Consider the following 27,619-nt stretch of genomic DNA (forward strand, 5'->3'; position numbering starts at 1 on the left):
ATCATCCTCTCCTGTTGTCTGTGAACCACCATCAACAGCAACGATTAGAGAGGCTCTTTTTTTCTGAACCTGACAGACACTTTTGGATGTTACTGCTTTACACCTTTTCACCTTTGATTTTATAAGGCTAGGACAGCCACTGGCAATCGTCACAAGACCTTCATCAGATATTGGGAAATTTTTCATATATGACAGGATTCATCTTTTCAGGCATTGAAATACCAGAGGCCAAGAAAAAAGAGAGCATGAGATAGTATAGAAATTAGATAAATTAAGCATATCCAAAAAAATTCTACATGTACAAAGACAAGTGCATAATGCAACTGAAACAAGTCAAAAATGTAATTAAGATTGTTAAAAATCACCAACCCAATGGAAACGGACCTAAACGTTGTAGCCAAAACTTTGAATGCCAGCTGACCGATTATACAAGGAAGAATCTTCAAAGACAGGAATTTCCTGCTTACTGAAAGATGGTGAAATGCACTAAGATGCATGGATCTATTCTGGAATTTAAATTTTTTTCGGGCATTAGGAAGCCTTAAGATACATGACTGAGTTTCATAAACAAACAGTAGTGTTCTGGAAATACAATATGAGGTACTGGATTTCAAATTACATATTATAGATCTGATCAAACAGAAACATGTACCTACAACAAGAAACAAAATAGGCTCTAACTTCAACATCATGTAGACCTGTTAGGAAATAATCCAGTTCAGAATAGAATATAAAGGTTTACAAAGAATGGCTACAAGAATTTCTGGATATTCACAACAGTCATGCGTCCTAGAGGTTCCTTGCAAAGAGAGAATCGTCAAAGGAAATCAATAAAATACAATAAGTATCCTTTCATATATCTGTCTCAGAAACTTAACCATGAGACTGGCCACTAGAAAAAGACCCTCTGAGCAAATTGGAAGTTGTTGTGCCCAATTTTGTCTTGATTAAGTGACCTTTGCTTCTGCATAGCACATGAGTTGATTCTCTAATGACTATGTCATCCCCAAACTGAAGAGACCTGCTCTGATCATCCTCTCCTGCTGTCTGTGAACCACCATCAACAGCAACGATTAGAGAGGCTCTTTTTTTCTGAACCTGACAGAGACTTTTGGATGTTACTACTTTACACCTTTTCGCCTTTAATTTTATAAGGATAGGGCAGCCGCTGGCAATCGTCACAAGACCTTCATCAGATATTGGGCAATTTTTAATGCATAGCTTCTTCAATGCTATGAACTTACCTGAAATACAATACATCTCCTTGTCCCCAACACTATCACTGTTGCAGAGTGCCATTCTTTCCATCACAAGGCAATTGGAAGCCAAGGCACTCAAAGTCTCAATCGAAATAGCAATGCCCATCAAGACAAGTTCTTGCATCTGATGACATTTGTTTGCAATGGACAGTGACCCTTCCTCGCCAATTCTTTTGGACTTGCCATTATCAAGGTGCACCTTTCTCATTTTCCTACATCCATTTGCAACTGCATAAATACCTCAATCAGGACAATCAGACACCCTGCTCATATAAAATACTTCCAGCTTTGAGCACTTTGAAATAGCCATCAAACCTCTATCACCTAAATGCATGTTTTCAATTTGCAATTCCATCAGCTGTTGCAAGTTTCTAGTGCTAATTTCCAACAACTGATCCCAAGACCTTGAATTCCGTGATAAAATGAGCGTCCTTAGACACTTGGATCCCGAATAATAGTGGGGCAAATAGTTGGCCGTTATAAAGATCTTTAAGGCACAATCGATGTAGCTTACCTTGCCCTGGCCCTAGTCTTTCCGTTTGAACATCTAATCTTCTAAGTCTTTTAGCTGTAAGATCTTCTAGTTCGTTGCAATTCTTAAGTAATGACTTCAAACCCTTCACTCCAAATCCACATAACCCACATGAAAATTTCTTAATAGGACCACATACAAGTGAGAAGGACTCTAGACCCTCATCAGTAATCTCGATGCATCCCTTCAGTTTAATCTTCTTGAGATGAGTGAAACTCTTTCCAATTAAAGAAAGTGCCTTGTTGTCAATACTGGGAAATTTTCTGGAGCATTTCAGAGCCAGAACAGTCACATGTTCAAATCTAGTGATCAGGGCTGGAAGCAAGGAGGAAAGCTCAGTTCGAGCAAGGAGAACTAGGCATTGCCTGCTTTTCGATTCAATGCGGTGCCATCTACTGCAGACTAGGGAGCAAGCATTTCGATCTTCGTTTGTGAGCTTCTGGAAAATCAAGGCCAAGCATTCATCCGGTAAATATACAATGAGATCCCACTCTGGATACACACCAAACTATTCGACCTCGTTATTCTCCAGAAAAAGGCCCATTGGTGGAGGAGCTAAAGAAGAGTTGGATTGACCCATCAGACCGAAGAACTCAATCAGAAAATATTCAATTAGCTTAAGATAAGTTTATGGGTTAAAAAGCAAAAGGAAACAAACAAATTTGATCTGAAATTGCACTTGACCAATTCTTAACCGCCTTTTTTTTTTTTTTTCCGAGGAAATAGAGTTCGTAATTTCTATTAAAAAGGTAATAACAGAGATTACATGTTGTTGATGCCAAAGCATATGCTGTAATGTGGTATAAACCACTGATCAAAGGATTTACAAAATAACATCCTGAAATGTCCAAAACTGTAGATACTGTGTTCAGTATCCAAAACAAAAAGAAACCAAAATAACAGTGTCTCATGTATCGGTAAATAGACAGGTAACTGAGGCATAACATCCTCATGCTACCAATTCTTAACCGCCTAACAAAGGGAAAGCTCGATATTTTCGGCAAAAACCTAAATTCTGAGACTTGAGGTAAAAGTCCCTAACAGTCCAACAAACGAAACCAAGAATTTTTATATGGTGAATCTCGAGGAGAAGCCCGTGCAAACTCCGACAGCGAGGGAGATTGAGGTGCTGGACATTTGTTAAGAGCCCAAGAGAATCAAGCAGCGACTTCATATCTGGGCATCTTAGGTGCAGGTATTGCAGTGAGGACAAATGACAGAATTCCTCTGGTAAAGTTTTGAGATGAATCAAATCTGACATACAAGTCACCACAATCTTTTCGATGTGCTTCATCCGTCCAATGGACTTTGGGAACATTGAAAGAGGAACATAAACATGTAGCTCCCGCAACTCCAGAGGTGCCTGCCACACAATATTCATCTTTCAACAGTAAGAAAAATACAGAGATGATATCATTTATCTACAAAACCCTTCAAATGCATTCAAGAGCCTGTGCTAGTATAGCAATTACAGCAACAATCTACCATAAAATTAGGGTGGCAAAGTAAAAAAAGAGAATAAACACAAAATTGTCTTTACCCCTAACCTGATATTCTGCTTACCACCGTTTTTTCAATTTGGTTCATACCACTTCTAAAACCCTTATATTCTTCATTGAAATCCAGGGAGGCAGGCAAGAGAAGGGACAGTTGTTCCAGCGACCTCATTATTCTCCTGAAAAAGGCCCATTGGTGGAGGAGCTAATGAAGAGCTGGATTAACCCATCAGACCTAAGAACTCAATCGGAAAATATTCAATTAGCTTAAGAATAAGTTTATGGGTTAAAAAACAAAAGGAAACAAACAAATTTGATCTGAAATTGCGCTTGACCAATTCTTAACCGCCTAACAAAGGGAAAGTTGGATATTTTCGGCAAAAACCTAAATTCTGAGACTTGAGGTAACTGTAACTGCCTAACAAAGGGAAAGCTGGATATTTTCAGCAAAAACCTAAATTCTGAGACTTGAGGTAACAGTTCCTAACAGTCCAACAAATGAAAACCAAGAATTTTTATATGGTGAATCTCGAGAAGAAGCCCGTGCAAACTCCGGCAGCGAGAGAGATTGAGGTGCTGGAGATTTGTTAAGAACCCAAAAGAATCAAGCAGCGACTTCATATCTGGGCATCTTACGGTAGCCACGAGAGCCACCGCCTCCACCACCGCCCCCGTTTCCTCTGGACTGGGCTGGATTAACGGTGATGCTCCTCCCGTCAAGCATCTTGCCATTCATTGCGTCGATGGCGTCCCTCATCGATTGCTCATCGTTGAAGGTCACGAAGCCGAATCCACGGGATCTACCGGTTTCCCGATCACTTATAATCTGCAGAAAACAAATCCAGAGACAAACCCTCAGAAAAGAACTTTATTCGTCAAACCCAAAACCCCGAAGCAAACCCTAGTTTTGAGAAACCCTCAGAAAATGATTAAATCTGTGAAAATTCAAAACCCCAAAAGCAAACCCTAATAAAACCTATCAAATTCAAACCCCAAAAATAATAAACCCTAATTATGACAAAATGGACATGACCATGAGAATTCGAGAGATTAATACACAAATAATGGCTTTACCTTGGATTCCACGACTTCGCCATAGGGGCTAAAAGCCTCCTGTAGGCTTCTATCGTCAGTATCAAATTCAAACCCCAAAAATAATGAACCCTAATTATGACAAAATGGACATGACCATGAGAATTCGAGAGATTAATACACAAATAATGGCTTTACCTTGGATTCCACGACTTCGCCATAGGGGCTGAAAGCCTCCTGCAGGCTTCTGTCGTCAGTAGACCATGCAAGACCTCCAACGAAGCATCGGAACTCAACATCTGCTGAAGCCATCTTCTCAGAGTGAAGTTTAAGAAAACTTGACAGAACAAGAGAGAGCAAGAAACCACTAACACAGGACCAGATCCAGGACCAGAACCGAAAACGAACAGAACCAATATGAACCAGGGACAGACCGCCCCATAAACGAGTGAGAAAGTAGGGTTTGGGCTAGACAGGAATGGCGCACGCTAATATGGGCCTTAGATTTAGAGTGAGGCATCACAACTGTAAACCATTTTTGCAACGAATTGGTAACCACCTTGATCGAACGACTGAACCTTTTGCAATCGTCTAACATATAATCTTGTGGTGCACAAGATGACAGGTGTGCAGAGAGGGGAGTTCATTTAGAGGGAAACGCCTTACGGCGTAACAAGTTGTGCACTCCTTGAAATAAATGTGCCCTGAGTACACATGGTCCATAACCACAACATACTTTGTTAAAAGATTAAGAGGGAAGAAACTTACATCCACAACCAAATAAAGTTTAAACCAAGATTCAATTTAGAAGCACACGTCAAGAAATGAAAAATAAATATGGAAGTAGATTAGATACCCAGAGAAACAAATTTGGTGACATATGTTCTCTACAAATAGTATTAAATTATTTAAAACTGCATAAATTGATAGAAAAAACAAAAAACAAAACAAAACAAAACAAAAAAAACAAAAACAAAAAAAACAAAAACAAAAAAATCTTGCCAAAAAAAACCAAATAAACTTGCATGCAAATACAAAGAGTCGTGCCCAAAGAAAAGGAAAAGCGTGTTGACATGAACGCTACCAATGTTGCATGTACAAACACGGATTCTCGTTCTAAAATCGTGCCCCAATCGTCAAAGAATAACGTTTTAAAAAGACCCTGCCATCTTTATCACGCGTACCAATCCACCGACTCACAGCGAATATACATGTTTGAAATTTTGTGTGGGTGGTCGTTTATTTGTCGTGTTGTGGTGGTCGGTGCTGTGGTAATAATTACACGACAATACATGTGCATGTGGTGGGCTGGAGCTAACCAGCCATATATTGGGTATTTAATGCTCTCAGAGCAGCACGTCACTTAGCCCGATAACACGGAGCGAGTAAATATTATTTAATGCCGAATTTGCCCGCTCCCGTGTTATCGCGTTAAGTCGCGTGCTACTCTGAAGGCATTAAATACCCAATATATGGCTGGTTAGCTCTTTCCCATGTGGTGTACTGATGATACACTCAACTTTCTGTTCCACGTCAGCATACAACGCTTCCTGTCACCCACCAACTTCACGAAACAAACCGGAAAGAAACAAATAATTTTTTTTTTTTAAATTAAAATGATATGATAATGATTACCGACTTTTCAACGGCAGGTGTCGGATGGTCGAAGCTACGCAACAATCGTTTCTATTATGTCAACATAGTGAAGGAACGGAGAAATTTCGTTCAGCAAAATAGATGTAAGTCTCCGAATTGCAAAAGATCAGTCTGAAAATTTTACATAGCACAAAAAGCTGATATCGAAGTTCAGAACAACTAGGGAAAAATACTATAGAAGTTAATTCGTAGGTTTAATCATATTTTCGTTCCGCTGTTTACAGGATGGAAAAGTTATACAGTAAATTCGATGGGCTGGTCTCAGGCCTTATTTGTCGATCAACGAAAGCAAAAAGGAACAAAAAGCTCACCAATTATCCCCAGAAGAATGCCATGATGCTAAAACAAATGGGTTTAGATGACATGTTTGATGGAGCTTTTGTTGAAGCTCCTCCTTGTGGTTATAATGGGTCAGCAAAGTCTGATTTTGTAGTGGGGTTGGAGAAAATTATTTGGAAGTTGAAGAGAATTCTGCTCCAGAGAGAGGTGTCCGTCGTTGGGGCGCAAGTTATGGGGGCCGTTGGGAAAACAACTATGGCAGTGGCCCTTTCCGATGATCAAGAAATTAAAGGTGATTTGGCTTTTTATTTATTCAAACCGCTTTTATCTCCTGAAAGATACCTTGTTTGCTCTCTGGTACTGGGGTTGTTTCTGCAAAGCGTGATTTCTTGTTTATTTTTCTCCTCTTTCCTTTTGATAGATGTAATCTTTTGTTTCTGTATTGCTGTTCATCATGTTTTATTTTGCAATATGCTTTTGGGCAGCTTAATGCTGCACCCTCACCACAGATTCGTATTGCTCAATATAATTTTTAGTTCCACTGACCTTTCTTTTGGTATTTTCCTCACATTAATAGAATTATCTTATTAATCTTATTTCTGGGTCCACTGAAGCTCCTCCTCGTAATTTTTTCAGATATTACTAAATATATCCTATCTGAAGTTGCGCATCTATCAATTATCCTCAAGTTTTGTAAGTACAGATCTATCCATCCTTAAATTTTGCAAGTACTGTGTTTGCTTTTGATTCTGGAACTCTTGTTCTTTCTTTCTTTTTTATGTTTTCTTTATTATATGAAAAATCTTGTACAACTTATATACCTATAGAATGCAAAACTTCTCAGCTCATTTTTCTGTTTTCTCTTTATTATTATATAAAAAAAATATTTTATAACTTAGGCAGACGCATCCAACAGCCTAGATGTACCTCCAGGTTGCAAAACTCGAAGTTGTAGATCTTCAGTATCAGGATTGCACGTTTATTATATCTGTAATTCTCATAAATTAAGTAGACTACTCAATATTATAAGGAATTTGGTCATTCTGACCCTGGTTTATGACACATGGGTATGTTTAATGACTTGATCTTCCCAAATAATTCGAAGAATGCCATACTATATGTTGAACTGTGAAAGCCTCTTAGTTGTTTAGAATAAATGGTTAACAGAGCTCTAAATGAATGGTTTATAAGAAAATATACCTGTTAAGTTTTTTCAAACGGAGGAGCAAGCTAAGTGAATTTTGATTATTGGATAAACTACACAGTTAAATTGGTTAAGTCATGCAACAAAATCTGGCAAAACTTGACTAAATTTGCCCTTTAGTGCCCAAAACAAAATTCATTTTCTTGAAAAAAATATATAAGGCTAATCCACCAGCCATGGCTTTGCTCGGCAAGTTTGATGACCAAATCATGCGACAAAGTCTTGAATGGTTTCGTTGAGTTTGACCCTTAATGTCCAAACAAAAACAAAACTGGTATTTTTAAAAAATTATTAAGGCTAAGCTTTATGCCAAGTATTTTCATGTTAAAGCTTTTTCAAATTGGGTTTCAAAATTTATGACTTTTCATTCCCTCTCTTAAGTTTAACTTGAAAATTGTTTTTCAAAATTTATGACTTTTCATTCACTCTCTAAAGTTTAATTTGATATGAGTTTTGGGGATGATCTTCTTCCACTGCCCCTTTGTCTTTGCCTAATGAATTTGGTGCCTTATAACGCCAGCTCCAATTCTGAAAAGGGTGGGAAACAATTATAATCCCAGTCTTATCTTCTCTAGCAGAGGCTTCACAAAACATTCATAAAAGTAGCTTTGTCCACAACATTCATAAAAGTAGCTTTGTCCAAAACTTTCATAAAAGTAGCTTTGTCCAATTTCTAGTATACCTTTGGGTTTTCCAAATGTACCATTTATTCGCGGCTTAGCAACCCCTCGTAGCTATTTATTGTAAATTTGATATGATAAAGGTGTCCAACATGGTTTTTGGTTTTAGGAATGCATTGATGTCCTTTTTTACAAAATAACTTAGTTATTGTTTATGTTTCTTTTTTTCTTAATTTAATTAAGATACAAATTACAGTTTTTCTTAGGCACCATTTCATTATGTTAAATGGTACCCAAGAACACATGGTTTTTGTGACTAGAAGCTTAAGAATAGGAAAATTGGATTCTAATTATGGCAGCTAACTTAGTTTTGGTTGCCATCTTTATAGCTTGTGGCTACATGGAAGTTGGGAAATGCAGAAATTGTGTCATAGAGTCTTAATGTAAAGTTTTTTATTACCTTTTTCTGATAGTGAAATTACTTAAGAACATATTTTTGTTTAGATCTTGGTTTCTATTTAAGAAATTGTCTCTTTATAAATGCCATGTGCTTTTGAAAACAATATCATTTCCCTCTTTGTTTCGTAATCCCCAAATCTTAAGGTAATTATTGAGACTATGTGGGAGAAGATTGTTCATAGGAGGAAACCTGAATTTCAAAGTGTGTAGGATGCACATAGACAATTGCAGCAGGAACTGCCAAGGTAGTTAAACCAACTCTAGTTGAATTCAATGATGCTTGGTCTCAAGAAAATTTGGAAAATTTGTTATTTGAAGGTGAGCATTATAAGACCGTTGTGACCACTCGAGTTCATGCTACCATCCCCACAAGTACCTCTACCGGCATTTATGGATTGGCAATGTTGGATGATATTGATGCTCTATCCTTCTTTTTCTTATGGGCTTATAGAAAGAAACCAATTTCCTATAATGCAGATGGACATCTAGTCAAGCAGGTATGCCTTTACAATACTAGAATGCTACTTATATGCAATATATTATTGTATTTAAGTTTGTTGAGATTTGAACCTGTTAGTGATTTCCATATACACCATCACATTAAATATCCCTAATCATAGACTACTTCAATAGTGGCCTATCCCTATGATTGGATTTTGTTCCACAGTCATACTTCCTACGTTGTTGATAACATTGGAATCTTGTTCCAATAAAAGATAGTCTAGACATATACTCATTAGATTTTAAAGAATCATATATTCCCAAAAAACACTATGCATTCATCTTCATAAGCAACTAAACAAAACCTATGGATAGGATTTTAATATTATTAAGCAAGAGATTCATTCTTTGAATAACAAAAGCACAACCAACTCTAATAAGGGAAGAAATATCCTTACTTTGTCTCCTAGGCATCACAAATAAGGCAAGTCTAGCACTTAGTCATTAAAACATAACACTTTGCAACAACCCACCAAAATTAAACCACAACACAAAATATGGGAGGTGTTCAATTGGGGCAATATAATATTTATTAAAATAATGTTACAATATGATTCTTGCACGTGAGTGAACTTGGCCAACCACCGAAATCCTATAGAAGTACAAACAAGCACAAGGCTACTCTTGCCTTATGTATACACTTAGTTGCACTACTTCCTCCTTAACTACCTATGATTTACCTCTTGCAAGTTCCATTTCTTCATTATCCCAAAATATCAACGTGCCAAACTCATACATGTTGCACAATCTTGAACTTGCAATCCTTTCATTATATCACTACCAAGTTAAACAATCTTTTGAAACACCTTTTATTTTCACGAAGAAGAGTTCTTATGCTCCTCTCCATCATCTCTTTGGAACTTCGTGAAGCTCCACTTTATATAGTGGAAGGAAGCCTAACCAAATTGCTTGAACTCATGGGTTTGCCTATCTTGAGGACCCATGAACCCAACGTGACAATGTTGTCTACCTTCCAATCACCTTGAACAACCCTTCCAACTACTTCAAAGTCTTGAAAATTTCCTTATTAAACATGAGCAATACCTTGTCCAAAATTGAAACCCCAACATTATTCTCCCTTCATAGGCCCAAAACTTCATATGATTGGTTGCATTTTGAAACTAAATGTGAGTCTTATTCACCTTGTCCTACCATTCCTTAAGGAATTCAAGTTTTGAAGGCGTGTTTCCATAAAATACTTTCAAAACCATCTGAGGTTCCATTTATTGCTACCAAGTCACCAAATTGAATGGGTTATTCCAAAATACTTAATTTTTCTTCAATTTATAACTAAACTATATCAAATATAACAACTCCAATCAATTAAACTAGTTTTCCTACACAAAATTCCTAAGTTGGTTCTCCAGAAGACCATTAATGCACTTATTTTTCCCATTAGTCTTCAAATTATAACTCGTTCTCATTAGAATATTTGTCCTGGTGATTTTGAACAACTTTGTTCAAAACCAACCTATGAACATTACCTCATCATCTTGCACAATGCTTAATGGAATACCAATACTTAACAATATACTGGAAGAAAAGCGTTGTGACTTTCTCAGCTTAGCAAGGCACCTTTGTTGGAATGAAGGTCATGTACTTGGAGAAGTGGTCTACTGCTACCATTATCCCATGATAACCTTGTGACTATGTCAACTAAGTTATGAAGTCCGTGGAGACACTCACACATAGTATCACTATGAAGGGAAGGCATTCTATGTTCTTGGATTCCATTTTTTTTTATGTGCACACCTTTACACTAGAAAAGAAATTAAGTCATAATGGGATGTCTAGCTTCTGCTTGGTTGCATTCACCATGGACTAAAAAACTGCTTCATTACTCCATCCACACACACAACCTTCAAGAGATCACAACATTCTTACTACCAGCACATCACCTAGCTCTTACTTATACAACTAAAATACAGAAATACATCAAACACTAGTTCCATTAAGTGTTGTTAGATGAGATGTCAAACTTTCCTAACCACCATTTTTACCAAACAATACTTCAAGCATTTAAAGACAACCTACTTCCTTTAGAAATAGTGGGATTACTTTGATACCATCTATCATGGCCCTAAAGATCATGCCCAAAAATTTTGATTTTGTTATCGTTTTGATGTGCAACATCAACAAGCAACAACTTGATGACTTAGTCACCTTATATTGAGACACCTAAACTATGCCTTTTCTGACAAGATCCAACATAATATTCCTAGTTAATGTTAAAAGTTACACAACCAAGTCTAACAAGGGAGGCATCATCAAGTTGTTGTCTCTTAAGCATAAAAAATAATGCAAGTCTACCCCTTAGACATTATAACATAACACTTTGAAACATCCCATTAAAAGTAAACCATAATAAAAGTATTGATAAAATAATGTTTCAATATGAGTCTTACAAGAGTGTGCGTGGTCAACTGCCATAGTCCTATAGGAGAAAAAATAAAGCACAATGATTCTCCTACCCTTGAAACCACACTTTGCTACATAACTTCTTCTTGAGGCACCCACATCCCTATGTCATGGGGTTAAACTTTTGTTTTCCCTCAAGCATCCAATACCACTCAAGAAGCTTAGTGATTGTGTGGAACCAACGCAACCTTACTAGTTGTCCATGACCATTAAGCACTTATACCACATGGACAATGTCTAACCAACTTGTCTTAACTAAAGAAATGTTAGGTACCCTAGATTTGTGAAATGCCTAGTGCTCATTTTCACCATAGGCATTGCTCCACCATCACCGCTCAACCATAAGAAATGGCCAACCATCATCTCCCCCAAGCTAGTTACACTTAAACAACTTAGTACCCAATGTAGGTCTATATCATCATTTGTCTAGGGAAGCCTTTAATAGTCTCGAAAGATCATGCACCCTAGTTGCATAGGAATTCATACCTTCAATACACTCATCAACATTACTAGCTCAACTAAGATAACACAATATCCATCACACTCTTAGATCATGTTTTCCCCTATCAAAGCATGTCATTACAATGCCTTGTTGGTCGCTCGCCCATATGTAAGAAAACATTCTTGCCCCTCCTATCAAATGCTCGACTGCTAAACCTTCCTAACCATCCCATGGAGCATTACTATGAGTTAATCACCAAGGCTACTAAAATGCATAGACCGATTGTGCACCATTAACTAAGATTTTCCTATCTCACCACCCATCATGCCACCACTGGTGACACCTCAAGTAGGGAAGGGATTTTACCCCATGTTAAAACCACATACATTTTCCCCCAATTGAGTTGTTAACATCCTTGTCAATGAAACTCTATTAATTCCTTTGATAAAAGGGTTGGTACTAAAGGGACATTTTCATAATCGTCACATTTGAATGTGCCTTTAATACCATTTCTCCTAGGCTAGCTAGACTCTTCATCCTACTTGAGCATCCCATACCACTAAAGAAGTTGGTCATCATGCGACACCAACATGACCTTGCTAGTTGGGATTGGTTGTCAAGTGTTTATATCACATTAACTACACATAACCATTATGTCACCAATCAAAACACCTTAAGGCATGCAAAATGTGAAGTTAATGCTCCACCATCGCCACCCAACCATAGTCAATTCTCAGCGATCACATCCCCTAAGCTAATTACAATTGAACAACTATCTACGCAATCAAGTTTTGCGTCTTCACCCACCCATCTAGTCTAACCCTTAATAGTCCATGAAGATCATGGTTGTAGGTGGCACATGTATTTTCATACCTTTAGTAAAGTAATCAACTTTGTCTCCTCGGCTTGGATAACACACTAGTATTCATCAAATTTCCATATCGTATTGTCCTTCATCAAAGTATGTGTTACAATACCTCACTACTCATCTCCCCTTGTATAAGTAGACATCCTTGATCCTCACCAATTCATGACTAGCTCACAATCCTAACCACCTCATCACACATCATCATGAATCAATCACCAAGGATACCAAGATGTATAAACTCATTGTGCACCCTGAACCAAGTTTGTCAGAGTCACCATTACTCATGCCACCACTAGTGGCATCTCAAGTATGGTAGGGATTTTACCTCATGCTGAAATCCCTTACATTGCATCTTCGAAAGGCCCATTTCTTCCTTACCCCAGACTAATAACATGCCTAACTTGCTTATGTTTTCCAACCCTAAACTTACAATCCTTTCATTGCAAAACCATTATCTTAGACAACCTTTTAAAGCTCCTTTCCTTTTCACCACAAAGAGTTCTTCCACTCCTCTCCATCATCCCTTCCCTTTCATTATAAGTCGATCAAGTGGACCTTTTCTTCTTTGTATAGGTTGTAATTTAAATTTACATTATATGATTGTAGAGTGCGAGTTAGATGAGTTGTATTTCTTATTCTGTTACTCCTTATTTATGTGATATTTAAAATGGAGGCAAATTTTGTTTTTGCACCAAGAGGCACTCTACATCCAAATATGGGGGAGATATTGCAATGTCCATAAATAAGTGTAACCATTTAAATTTTGACTCTAAATCATGTTATAGTGTCCATAATAAAACATTAAATCCAATAATAAAACATAATGTCGGCTCAATTAAGAAAGTAATAAAAAGGTTAAAAATAAAAAGTAGACAAAAATAGAAATAATAACTCAATTCAATTCAATTTTTCATGTTATAATTTTGTTTTTATTAATAAAATAACAAACAATTATTTCCATAATTTTTTTATAATATATATTACATTAAAATAAATATGAATAATAATTATTCATATTCATAACCATAATATTTCAAAACATATAATTAATAAACATATAAAAACTTAATAAATTTAATTACAAAGCATATAATTAAAAATACATAATTCCAAATATAAAAATATGAAATTTATAAAACATAAATAGTAACTAAAAATTATTCACCATATAAAAATAATGAATTCAATATTAGTAAGTATTATATTTTTAGAACTTCATATTTAAATTTAATTAATTAGCATATAAAAATTCAACATTTACAATAATTTTTTTCTAAGTTATATATCTAATTGTTTATGCATATATATCTTTTTTTTTTCTGTGTAATTCTAATCTATTATATTAACAAAGAGGTGGTAAATATACAACATGACCGTAGTCAAGCACTCTGCTCCTGCGGGAGGCAGTTCTATCCAGCATATACATATTTGAAAAATGTCTAATATTGTTTCCCACGCAGGGGAATAATCTCTGAAGCCTGAGACAAGTCAAAAACTCAAAAAGAAAAGACCAGGGGAGAATGAACACTAAGACACAAGACAGTAACAAAAACACATAACCATTCCGCCTTACATCCTTGCCCTGTGGACAGGGGCATTCTGCAAAAAGAGAAGCATGGTTGGCCTTCCTATTCATCAATGGGCTCTTCAGTAATTCGACACCAGCCCATATCAGGTGGTTCCTCTAACTGTGTCACATTCTGGGCATCAGTACCCAGATCTACCATCATCGGCTCCCGCGCGCTGCTTCTTTGCTCCTTAATTTCCTGCTGAGGCGTGGTCTCCGTAGCTATCTGAAAAGATGAAGAGGGGTCCTGCATAGCCCTCGAATTTTCCTCTTGTGTCCTTAAATCTACTGCTAAACCTTCCTCCTGAAACACCACAGTAAAATAGGCTGTGATCCTAGGCCTATTGAGAGCACTGTCAAAGGTGAAAATGGCGGAGCCTGTGGCAGGAATCGGACCAGGTCGAGAGTCAGAGGCTCGAGACCTTCCTCTTCTGCTGCGAGAAGAAAGCCCTCTTCTTGGAGGATGGTTCAAATCGCTGGAGGATGAGTCTGTTGGGGCTCTTCTCGCCTGCCCTCGGCGATTGCCTGCTCTCGGTCTCAGACGAGGCATCCTGCGAATGATAGTGGCCCAAATCCAGAGATTTTCCTGTGGGGCGATAGCTTGGATGCGGCGATGCCTCCCAATTGAGCCTCCTCTGCCTAGAATGAACACGTTCTTTGGGTTTGCCAAGTCCCTGCGCCTTTGCTTAAACCAAAAACAAACACAGATATCAGATGCCGAGAGAAAAGAGCAGGAGGGCCGACTAGCAATACCTGAGCGATATTCGGGGAGGGGAGCGACCAGCCTCGCAGAGAGGACCAAGATAATCAACACCCAAGTCCAATTCCCTGCCTTCTCTCTGAGATTCTTATCACACGCAGAGGAGTGCCGGCAGAGCGGCAGCGCTAACGAATTTACCATCCCCCTCGTCCTGCCTCTAGTTTTAAGATTGCAGGCTTTGTCTTGGGAGTCATCTCCCATTACTACTCCCTTAATGGTTTGATCCCTCCACTGCACGCTGATGCGTGTGAACCTTAATTCCCCCACTATGAACCTGACGTTCCAGCCGAACCAGCAAAATAACGTACCCTGAGCGATGGTCATGCAGGTGTGCCACGCGCTTTGCAGTGTTGCCCATCCACGTATCCTGTGCAGGTCAGGCAAGTGGCGATCCGCCCCGCCCAACCACTGTCTTATCACTTTAACTCTCATCTCCAGCACCCGCATCCGGGGTGTTTATGCATATATATCACGTATATCACATTAAAAGAATCAAATTGAAAAAAATATAAAACATGTTTAAGAAAAATATCACATATATGCAATTATATGTATGATTAGTGTTTTCATAAAATTAAAAAATAAGAATATTCCTATATATAGAGATGTGAAATTTATATCAATCAAATAATATTATTAATAACCAATATAAATCCATCTTAACTTGAAATCTACCAAGCCTAGAGAGGAATCAAAACTCTTGAGCTATAAACTTGTCCTTAATTTTCGCACTCAAAAAGAGATTTGATCCCTATGGGCGCTTGGTAGATTTGGAGTTAAGATGGATCTACGTTGGTCTTATTCATGTTGTGCTTTTCATATGTATGTTTTTATAAATCTTCACATAGTATATAATCAAATACATGTTAATTATAAATTTTAGGGTTCAACTTCACTCTCCCTATTTCCTTCCAATATCAAATGGGAATAACTGAACTCATCAATGTGGAAGCAATCTTAGTATTTTGATTTATATTTTAATTATTTTAATAGATTTCAAGGCTATTTTAAAGGGGTCATATTAAAATCAATCTATTTTTCAAAAGAAAACGTTGATAGCATTGACCATTCAATATTTCTCCACTATTTTCAAAAATCACTTTCACATTGTATTTTCCTAGTAGAAAAATTCTTGCAGCAATAAAGGATAGTCACAGAATCAAAGTCTCAATTAGACCTAACTTGTTTGGTGTAGCGATGTCCACTAATATGTGGGCCGAGATGCCACTATAGCAATGTCCACTAGTATGTGGGCCCAGATGCCACTAAATGAATTTATCCTGAAGATGATACTTTCTTTGAAGCTCTTCTAATCTAATTGCAATTTATACTATTAAAAAAATTAATGTTGAAGCTCTTCTAATCTAATTGCAATTTATACTATTAAAAAAATTAATGTATCTAATCTACATTCTATCATAAATCTAACTATCCCAATTGGGAGAAAAAGCACACTAAATATTAGATGTTGAGAGGAAGATAAATTGCTTTAGACACAAAATAGTTAACTGCTTTGACAATTATTAAATACAATGCACAATGTAACTTATAGAATATTACAATAAGATATCAACATCTAAATATAATTAGTGAAATAAAATAAGATAATTCAATTCAAGAATTGAAAATAGTTCCAAATATAAAAAAATGAATATTATAACACATTCACAATAAAGTGTCAGAATAGTCTACACATCATTACCAAAGATATTGAAAACACCATCATTTAAGATAGACCAAATAATAATATACAAGCCTAACTCCATATGTCAATCCTTCATTTTGAGATCTTCAATCCTTCCATAACCATTTTAACAATAATGCCAAAGTCTTTTTCTAGATGAGTCAACCTCTAAACCTAATAATAACACAAGCTTTCTTTCTCATTTTCTCCTAATCTAGGAAACCCCCTTCTCTAATTGAGAAAATCCATATTAGCAAACCCCTTCTCTAATTGAGAAGAGCCATATTTATACAATAAATTTAAATAACAAAAATAGATGGTCCCTTTATATTTTTCTTAACTAACTCTTCAAATAGACAATTCGTTGATTAAATTGATTTTGTTGCAAAATTTGGAAAGTTATTTAATGTGTTGTCCTCATTGTCCTTTGATTTGATAGTCTCCTTGTCCAAAAATATTTGGATAAAGATCATATTTAGAAAGATTGACTTCAAATTATAGCCTTTATATTGTTTTTCTGAAAGAATTATTATTATCTTATACTAAAGTACGAAGAATTCAATAAGAATCATAGAATATTCAATAAATAGGTGTCATATAGGAAGTTTATTAAAATTTGAAATAAAACATGAAAACTGGTAAGTTGGCTTAACATTATCTTACAACTAGAACCAATGATTCTAACAGAAAATGAATTAATATTTGATCTCAATTATTTTTAACCATAATCCTAATCAATTCATTAATTAATTGCCCTTTACCAGATATTGAAATATCGGCTTCCTAGGGGTTTTAACACAACTCTTTTTCTATCATGTGGTTTAACGACGATCACTTAATAGATAATTCTCCACCACGTGACGGCACCAGATGGTCAATCCCTCGGGATATTGGGTGGTCAACAATATCAGGAAACCACAACGTTGATGTGGTGATCACTCCAATAGACAAACAGAACTTGAGGGTGATATCTTTGTCCCAACTTCCCTTTAGTTAACTATTATGACCTCTAAATATCGGGTATCGACCACAAACAAAATACAAAGGAAATAACTACAAAACACCGAGGCCCTAGCACAAAACCTTTCATTGGAATCTTGTCAACATCTTACATGTGACACATGTTGATAGGGTGAAAATCTCAATGGAATGTTGACATGCCATGTCGGATAATGTAGTATCATAGATTTTATTAAAAGGTTAATTTTAAATTTCACAATATTCCCATATGGGGATATTTCACGAGATGACAAAATCATGATGTCATATTAATTATGATGGGGTGCTACAGTTTGAAAATGTTGTATTAATAATGGGCAGAAGACATGTGTTAGGAAAAAAAGGAATGATAGATTTTCAATCGGAGAAAATTTTAAAGATGGAGATTTATTTTAAAGTTTATAAATTTTGGTGAATTTTATTGATGTCTAATATGAAAATTATATAATGTTTGTTGATATATTTATAAAATAAGTCAAATCAAATTTTAATTATTTTAGAGGTAGAGTCTATTTAATTTCGGCGATATTTAGGGTAAAATAATTTTATACTGTAAAATTTGGGCGATTCATTTTTAGAAGAAATGGACTTTTTTTGGAAAAATCATGGAAACTTATCCTGCTTGCAAATATTAGCCCCTTAAATTTTCCATGATTTAAAAGGTACAAAAATGAGTTCCATGTGTCAGTTGCCATGTCATATGACATTCACAACATGGTTGGTAATTAAAGGATGAGATGGCACACTAACTTGGCATATCGATATATTGGTAGTTTTATGGGAATGTGTAGTTACAAGTAGAATTCCAATATTCTAATATCAAAATGAAGGAACACCAAGATATAAAATATATCAGCCATATCGAAATATCGAAGTATTGGGCAACAGGCCATATCATTGTATTAGCCAACTAGACATTCTGAAGTATCAGTGTTTCAACTGGTTCGTAAAAAGTTTGATATTTTGATATCGGAATAGTGGCACACCAATGTTGTCATTTATTAACATAAAAACATTTGTTATTTGACATATAGTCTTTCCATTTATACCTAGATTTTAGCGTTTTGGGGATTTTATAGAATAGACATTATGAAAGGCCAAGGGGAATACTCTAATATGTATCAAAATCTGAGGTTTCAAAATAAATCAAATAAAGTGTAGAAAACGAACAATTTTGGGGTGTAAACAAATAAAATGAAAACAAAGAGGGGTAAGGGCATATTGAGATTTTTTGAGAAATAAGTAGAACATAAAAAGTCCCAGTATTCCTTATTTACAAAGGAAAAAATAAACAAGGTGTTTAGGATTTTCAGGTTTTTTAAAAATTTTGGGGATTTTCATGGATTTGGTTTTTTTAAAGTTATTTACAATGTCTAATGTAAGAATCATTGGCTAAGATAACTCATAAATTTGGAAAAAAATCCTAATAAAAACCAAATTTTAAAAAATTCAATAAGAATTCCATTATTTTATTCAATATATACAATAATGAGAGTTGTTTATACAGATCACAACATAACCAAAATCAATGATAAAGCACATAAAAAATTAAAAAGAATGAAAAGACTAAAAAATAAAAAACCATAGAACCACCCCATCAGATTAAATATTGTAAGATCTAGGGATAATAATTTCAAAAATTAATTGGGGCCCCTTTATTTTCTCCAAAAGATAAAGGGTGTTGGTGAGGGCTAAGGTTTCAACTCTTCTGCATGTTTTCTCAGCCATGAAACTAGGGGTTTGGATCCAATATGCAAACTCATAATGAATCGATGTCCTTATTATTATTAATCATGTTGTGCTTCCACAAAAATGTTCTCCACCATAATTAGCATAATTAGGCTAGGTGTTTAGATCACCTTACCAAACTCCTCCTAAGTCACCACCATCATCTTTTATATATCATATTGTGCCTTCAACATAAGTAGCCTCATGTTGGTTAAGCTCACATTGTGAATCCTACATAAAATAGGGTGGTTATTTGAAATGATCCCTGAAATAATTCACACCTCACGTTGGTGCCTAAGGATGTAGTCAACTAGTTAACTAAGCTTTGAATTTTAATGTGATCATTGTAGAGAGAAAAATTGCCCAGAAGTACAATTGACTAATAATTAAGGTCAATCAATTGACCAAGGTAGTTAAAGTAATTATAACTACTTTTTTCTAATGCAAATGAATAAATAGACATTGATCCATGATTTGAAAGGAGTTGTTGAAGATCAAATATCAATAAATACTATTCTACTAGTTATTGTTGGTTTCATCATTTATTACTTCTCTTTCTCCTTTGTCAATAAATACTATTTATTGTTCGTTTCATCATTAATTATTTCTCTTCCTCCTTTTATGTATAGATGCATGTAAATTACTATGTTGTATATTATGATTGTATGACTGCACCATTGGTAACTACTTATTATCTAATCCCTAAGATTACAACATTAGTTCCATTATTAATAGTACATGAGCTAGGATTATATATTAATTGTGTGCATACATAGATGTTGAGCATTGAGAAGATTTATGAGTGATGGAAAAGGAAATTTACACTTGAAAAAGTGAGGGTGCAATTTTTCATAGACACAAAATACTTTTAGATGCAATCATAAAAGAGAAAATACGTTGATAGTGTTTCACATGAATAATCAAATAAAACATGATGAATTATTGTCCAAGCTTATCAATGTTAGTCACATAGGTTTTAATCCTTTAAATAAAGAAATGTATACATAGATTCTTAATAATATGGAAATGTAAACAATATCAATAACTCATGATATTCAAATATTTGCTCTATAAATTCTTAAATGGGCAAACCAAAAAATGTTTGTAGTCATACCATTAAATCTCATTTTTAATAATTTCACCGTTTACAATACAATTTATAGGGTCTTGTGGCATTCAAACCATAATCCATTAACAAAAATTAGATTGCAATCTTAACTCCTAAATCGGAATTAGAAAACCATCAACCAAAAAATCATGTGTCAAAAACTACTAAAGCAAACCAAAACATTGCCTTGAAAAAAATAAGGAAAGCAATTATGAGGACTCTGCCCCCTAAAATCTTGGAAAAGGGTGGCCTATAAACCCCCAAATGCACTGGACACATACATACAACACATGGGGCTAATTTTGCAAAGAATATATCACATACCCAACAAAACAAATGATGTTATACAAAAGGGTCAAGAAGTTTGTTGGGGATTTCTACTGTAAGTAAACAGTCTAAGAACACACATTGTTAGATGATGTTGAGAGAATATTTTATGATGATCTACATGATAGTTTCTCTACATAATTCCAACTTTGTTGCACAAGTTCCCTGTTGACAAAGGCAACAACAAATATTGTCAAAGAGTAACCATCTTTGCATACACCAATTAATTAATCAAACCAAAACAATGGCTAAGATAGAAAGTCTTTCCATTTATCAAATCTCAAGATAATAAACATTTAGCAACCCAAATGGTTAAAGAAATCAAACAAATGCAAGGAAATTCGATGAGGGAGTTTGAGAAAATATTTAAAGACGTCCTCAATTAAATCCCATATGTTATCAACAAAGGATTGATTGTTCAATGGTGTGTTGCAAGGGTACTCCATGGAATTAGAGGGCCACTATGGATACATGAGATAATATCCTATAATTATGGCCTAAAAAAAACCCAAAATATTGAACTTAATGATTGTTGGACAACACCATTATTGGATAAAAAATTGGAAGAAAAACCTTAAAAAGTTGTTAAGAGGTCTTGTACTAAGAAGAAGTGAATTATGGTGCACCTTTTGTATGAACAAAGGGCATAGAAAGGATTATAGAAACATCAAGAAACCAATGATAGATATCAAGATGTTATAATAGTCCAGGTTGAGTACTACTATGAAATTTGCTAGATCATGACAAACTATACAATAAAGGACTGTCCACACAATTTTAAAATGTCAAACCTAAATGGTGTGCCTTATGTGAAGAACTAAGACAAAATACAATAGAATGCCAACATAATGGTTGAAACAAGGTAAACTATAAAATAGTATATCGTATATATACAACATGTCAAAACAAGGCTAGATGTGGGGTACCAATGTCAAGGTGGATATTGAGGGGGTTATCATTGCTCCTATGGAAATAATGGTGCACATGGTCAAGGAGGATTCACAAAAAAATATGATTTGTATGCTACAAGGAAGAACACTTGAGTCTTGACTATCCATTGAAATATTGAATGAACCTAAAATTTTGTAACAAATGTGGAGTAAGAGATCAGTCACAGGAGGATTGCCCCATTATGTTTGAAAAAATAATGAATTGCAGAATCATCAACCTTTTACAAAGTGTACCAAAACATGAGATATTGAATTCTAAAAGTTTTAATGTAATTTCTAAATTAGGAACAAAGTAAGATAGGAGTAAAGCATTGCATACAATACCTTCATTTAAACCTATAAAAATAGATAGTTTTGATCTAGACCCTTAGAAGGAAAAACAAATCATGAAAAATGTTGTTGTCCTATTTGATGACTTAATAGAGGAAAAAAACCCATAAAAATTGATATAGTAAAAATTAATAAGAGCATTTTAAACCCCTGATAGCTATAATCCACAAGCCAACTTAAAAAACAATAATTTTATAATCTCCGTGTTATATCTCAAAATACCCCTCTTTAAAATTTTCTACATTTCACAAATTTTATCGTATTAATTTACCCTTCGCTACCTCAAAACCTCTTTTTCATTCCTAAACCTCATAATTACAAGTTTTTAACTCTCAATGATCTCATGATAATTCATTCCCTTAAAACCTTTTTCAAATTCAAAACATTACCTAAACCACCACCTTATTTTTTAAATTCATCTTATATTACATTAAACCATAACTTTGTTTAATCATGTATTTTCAAATTCAAAACATTTCCTAAACCACCATACTTTATTCTTTTATATATTCCACATTAACCTTTATCTCATTAAAGAATTATAAAAGCCCATGGGTTTGAAATACCGAAGTGGTCTTCAAAGATCATGTGGGGAGATAAAGCCCACGAATTTCGCATACCAACGTGGCATTCAAAAATAATGGAGGGTGTTTAACGAATACAATTTATTAGTTTGATCCCCAACGTGTTTGGTGGAGATCACATTTGGACTAGCATGAAAAATCAGTTCATTAGCGTTCAGCAGGTTTAAAATTGGAGTCATGGTTCTTCTAGAATTCTTTTTAGCTCGTTATTGAAGACTATAAAATTAAAAAAATGTTTGATAAATTTTGAAATGAAAAATATTTTAGATTTTTCAATTTAATCCCGAGGAAACTTTTTATAATATATTTTATTTATCATAATTTTTATAATATTTTTATAATTAATCACTTTTTACTTTTATATATCACGTAATTAAAAAAAAAAAAATATTAATAAATTGTAAAAAAATGTTATTATTTTTATACAATAAAGTCATTTTTATGGAGCCCATACATGTATATGTTATTTATATATTAAAATTACATCTTAGTAGTGAATGTTAAAGATCAAAAATTTTGGTAATAAAGAGAAACAATTCAGGGTTATTTAGTCTATGTATTTTTATTGATAGTAAAAAGTATTACATAAGATATTACATTGTGAGTTGATAATAGAAAGTAGTACATAAGATATTGCATTGTGAGTCCATTTCATTGTCTCACCTGGAGGATCATGAGATTCCTCCAATATTACCATACACATATCAGAAAATACCATTAGCAACTTAACAAAAAAGGACTACCTTATTGAATATCCCAAGGACCATGGACTATAAACGCACAAAAATCCCGAGAAGACGTAAGATAGGAGACAATCAATAACCTCTGGCAAAATTAACAAAATAAACTAAGATCACTAGACAAGACAAGTTCCTTCAAACATTAAAGACTAAAATTGATTGCTCGATGGACATATTAGTCCAAAATGAACACTGACGATTGAGGAGAAGAGTTTGTGTGTACAGTGTTTAGAGGTTGCGCTGAGTTTGCATGTATAGTGTTCAGAGGCAGAGCATTAATGATTGCTACTTCCTCCTTATGCTCATTTGAATCAATATCTGAGTCTGAAACCACAAAATGTTCCACTCGACTCAATCTTACCACTATATAATCCAAATTATACCTGATGTCCCTTAAGATTCTCTTAATCTCCTCCTGGCCTGCAAAGAGTTTGTAATTGTCCACCTGCTTGTCATGGATTACTATGTTGAGCAGCATTTCTATTTGATAGTGTAGGGTGATAGAGTGAAGGAAATAAAGTCTTCATCTCCGAAACTTTTCTAGATCAGGAACCCATTTGAAGCTACTACCACCAATCTCTGAATTAGAGAAATATTTGCAATCTCCAAAATCCTTGGCTTCAAGGTGTAAAATTTCCTTTTTGACCTCAAGAGGGGCAGAATCAAAATAATTCACTATTGATTCCCATCCGAAAAGATGCATGTGTCTTGAGGAGGATGCCCCAGGAGCACCACCCCTACAGCTAGGTAATTGTTGGCATGAAACCATATAGTACCTAAGCAAACCACACAATGACAACAGTACGGAACTGAACAACTATTCGACGACTACCTACACAAGAGTGCAGTCCCACAATAATATGAACTGTAAACTCAACCGTAATAATAGAGAGACATCCACCAAAAACCCAAAGTAATATTTGACACTTGTAATGTAGACGAAAGAAGATTAAATCACACTCGCGATAGAATCAATCTAATAACTATCTAGACTTGCCAAATCTCCTAATTTTTTTGTGAACTCGGGGCAACCAGAATTAAAACAACTTGCAAAAGCAGAGATTGCAAGAGACCAAGGAAAATTTTAGGGGCTAATGTTCGCCCAGTGGGTTAATTTTCCATGATTTTTCCACAAAACAGATTCGCCAATTTCCAATTTTTATAAAGATGATTCGCCCAAATTTTAGAATATATCGCCAACATTATATAGAGACTATATATAAAATCATTATAAATTTGAATAATTTTACAAATATATCAATAAACATTTTAAGGTTTGCATATTAGGGATTAGTGAGATTTGCCAATGTTTTTAAACTTCAAGAAATTTTTCCATCTTTAAAATTTTCCTTGCAAGAGACCATGATGTTTTTCAAAACCATATGGAGAAGGTACCATGGTACCAAACTCCACAGACTAGCAATGGAAAACTAAAAAAAATCTTTACGGGGTTAGAGGTTTGATTAGTCATTGAGGGTAAGACTGTAACCAATTCGAAGGACCGACCAGTCCTTGCGTTGTGTAGAAAGAGCACAAAGAACATTGACACTTAAGACCAGAAAAAATACTACCCTGGATAGCTCTTGACTCTTGACTGTTGAAGGCCAGAAGACACTATAATATCCAGCAATTAGAAAGACAACAACGCAACCTTATTTTGACCAACTAAGAGGATATGAGAGGATCTAGACACTCTGGCACAGTTATTTTGTAACCACCATATGATTAGAGACGCATGAGCCTCTAGGCCACCCACAACGAGGTGGTACTAAACGAAATCCTTGTGGGGTCAGAGGGTTGATTAGTCGTTGAGGGTAAGACTGTGAACAATTCGAAGGATGGACTAGTCCCTGCGTTGTGTAGAAAAAGCACAAAAAACATTGACACTTAAGAACAGAAAAAATACTACCATGGATAGCTCTTGACTCATGACTGTTGAAGGCCATAAGACACTATAATATCCAACAATTAGAAAGACAACAATGCAACCTTATTATGGCCAACTGAGAGGATATTAGAGGAACCGGGCCTCTAGACACTCTGGCATAGTTATTTTGTAGCCACCATATGATTAGAGACGCATGAGCCTCCAGGCCACCCACGACGAGGCTACCACCTTTCAACCACCCTAAGAGTAGATTAGAACATATATAAGGCATTGCAAACGTGGTTTGACTCAAATGTTGAGTGAGGTGAGCACCATACAACCTACATAACAAAGGCCAAGTGTACAGGCCGAACCAGAACTCAACTATCCCAAGACGTTGTCGCATAATGAGCTTTACCCACCTTTCAAATAGTTCCCTTCCTGTAACCAATCCGCAATGGGAGGAGCATGCCATTTCCAAGTAGACAGAGAGAATAACCTTACTTAAAGCACCATAGCAAATAAAACCACGAAGTCCTAGCTGCATATAATTAATTTGAGTAGACCTGGGTAGGCAACCCAAGGTATGTTAGGCGTGGAGACGCCACGCACATTTCATGCGAGGCCATGTGTAGAGCCTGGCTCTATCACCGAGAGTCGTCGCTCCTTTACCCATACAATATACACGCATGTAAATTATAACTATGATTGGAAAACTGAAGACGTGAGAGAGCATCTTCATCATTTTAAACATTGTCACCATTAAGCCTCCTGTTGGAAATTTCTTACCGTATAATCACCCCCATCGAGGAAGAAACAATTTTGATTCAAATTAATGCCTTATCCCACTTTCGTGTATATATAGTCTTCTTTGTCTGCTTGCATTTATTGTTTGTTATCTTTGCTTGTATTTATGAATAGTATTTCGATGTTTTCTTTATTCCTACATAATATGAAGAGAAGGCCGTGGGCATCTAGGATCAAAATTGATTTAAAGTAAGGACAAAAAATAAAGTTATGTTCATGTTCTTAATGAAAAATTGTTTTGTTGGAGGTTTTAAATAGTTGTTTTTTTAATTATTTAATTTTATAATATAATCCTTAAAATAATAATATAACAATTTCTTTGTGGAAAAAAATATTTTATTTTAAGATATTGTCCAGCAAATGAAATACTAAATACTAAATGTTCCTATTGAATTCTCTCTATTAATTCTTATATATATTATCAATAAATGATCCTGTTGTTGAATTATCTTCATACGATTCTTATGTTTTTCTTAAATTCCATGTGATTCTTATACAGATTGTGATTTGGTCAGCCAATGTCCTATATGTGTACTTATTCAAGTGTTCATAGATGTTCATAGAATTATGATATGGAAATAAGATTCTTCATTTGAGGTATGTACAACTTGATTTAGTAAAAAATATGATGTAAAAGTTTAAATTGTTTTTCAATTTCATATTAAAAAAAAATAATTTATTTTCACTGTTCAATATTAAAACATTAAAATAAAATTAGCCTTTTAAATTGAAATGTCACTTCTTTTTTTTCAAATTAACCTTTTAAAGTGAAGTGTAACTCTTTCTTTCAAATTTGATTCTTAATAACCATGAAACAATTTGAACCTCTTATGCATACCTTTACTTTTGATATGTTCTATATATATAATTATTTGTGTACTCAAAATTATAACTATTTGTGTACTCAAAATTATGGTCTTAAGGAAAAAAATCATATGCTTGAAATTTTAAATTATTTTTCATTTTGATATTAAAAATTTGATTTATTTTAAATCGTAAATATTAAAAAATTAAAATGAAATTAACCTTTCAATATAATGAGATCCCTCGTAGCCGTTGATTTGAAATAATTTGGGCCCTGATCCATGGTCACATGTTAAAATTTAAAAACGCGTACTTCCAGTCCCGTTATTGTTTGAGAGCGTCCAAGGTGTTTGTGAGTACGTAGGTTCAAATGCACATACGCTCAACCACGTCAATGCTAAACACGTCATGTGATGCATGAAATTTTTCTTAATGAAAATGACACCAGCAAAACCTGTGCGTGAAATGGTTGAATTCAGTGTTTTACCCCTATTAAGAATGATAATAATTTAATTTTAAGGTATGTCAAATTATTTTTAATAATATAATTTTAAGATAGGCCAAATTATTGTATAAGACCAAGGGACTGGCCCCCCCC

The 27,619-nt window shown here is 34.9% G+C and overlaps 2 protein-coding genes and 1 pseudogene across 4 annotated transcripts in view; 1 reads left to right on the forward strand and 2 right to left on the reverse strand.

Annotated features, from left to right (window-relative positions):
• Positions 1 to 873: 873 nt before the first annotated feature.
• Positions 874 to 2,371, reverse strand: LOC149245437 (putative F-box/LRR-repeat protein 8 pseudogene; annotated as a pseudogene).
• A 1,505-nt stretch (positions 2,372 to 3,876) lies between these two features.
• Positions 3,877 to 4,735, reverse strand: LOC149245438 (glycine-rich RNA-binding protein GRP1A-like). Its single transcript, XM_089455594.1, has 2 exons — positions 4,518 to 4,735; positions 3,877 to 4,113 (listed from the first exon to the last, which is right to left on the reverse strand). Exons 1-2 carry the CDS (start codon positions 4,629 to 4,631, stop codon positions 3,892 to 3,894), a joined length of 336 nt encoding a protein of 111 aa, XP_089311720.1. The 5' UTR covers positions 4,632 to 4,735; the 3' UTR covers positions 3,877 to 3,891.
• Positions 4,736 to 6,081: 1,346 nt separating this feature from the next.
• Positions 6,082 to 27,619, forward strand: part of LOC149245439 (uncharacterized) — an 85,836-nt gene continuing 64,298 nt past the window's right edge. For 2 of the 3 annotated variants that reach the window (XM_089455596.1, XM_089455597.1), the window contains exons 1-3: positions 6,082 to 6,546; positions 6,891 to 6,947; positions 26,717 to 26,814. In XM_089455596.1, coding sequence (XP_089311722.1) covers positions 6,201 to 6,546; positions 6,891 to 6,947; positions 26,717 to 26,799 — 486 coding nt within the window. In that variant the 5' untranslated portion in view covers positions 6,082 to 6,200 and the 3' untranslated portion in view covers positions 26,800 to 26,814. Of the gene's footprint in view, positions 6,547 to 6,890; positions 6,948 to 7,157; positions 7,358 to 26,716; positions 26,815 to 27,619 lie in introns of those variants that run through there. The other variant, XM_089455595.1, reaches the window with a different exon arrangement.

The sequence above is a fragment of the Pinus tabuliformis genome, chromosome 7, assembly GCF_031772625.1.
Source record: "Pinus tabuliformis cultivar Carrire ecotype Pingquan chromosome 7, CPIR1, whole genome shotgun sequence".
Taxonomy (NCBI): Eukaryota; Viridiplantae; Streptophyta; class Pinopsida; order Pinales; family Pinaceae; genus Pinus; species Pinus tabuliformis.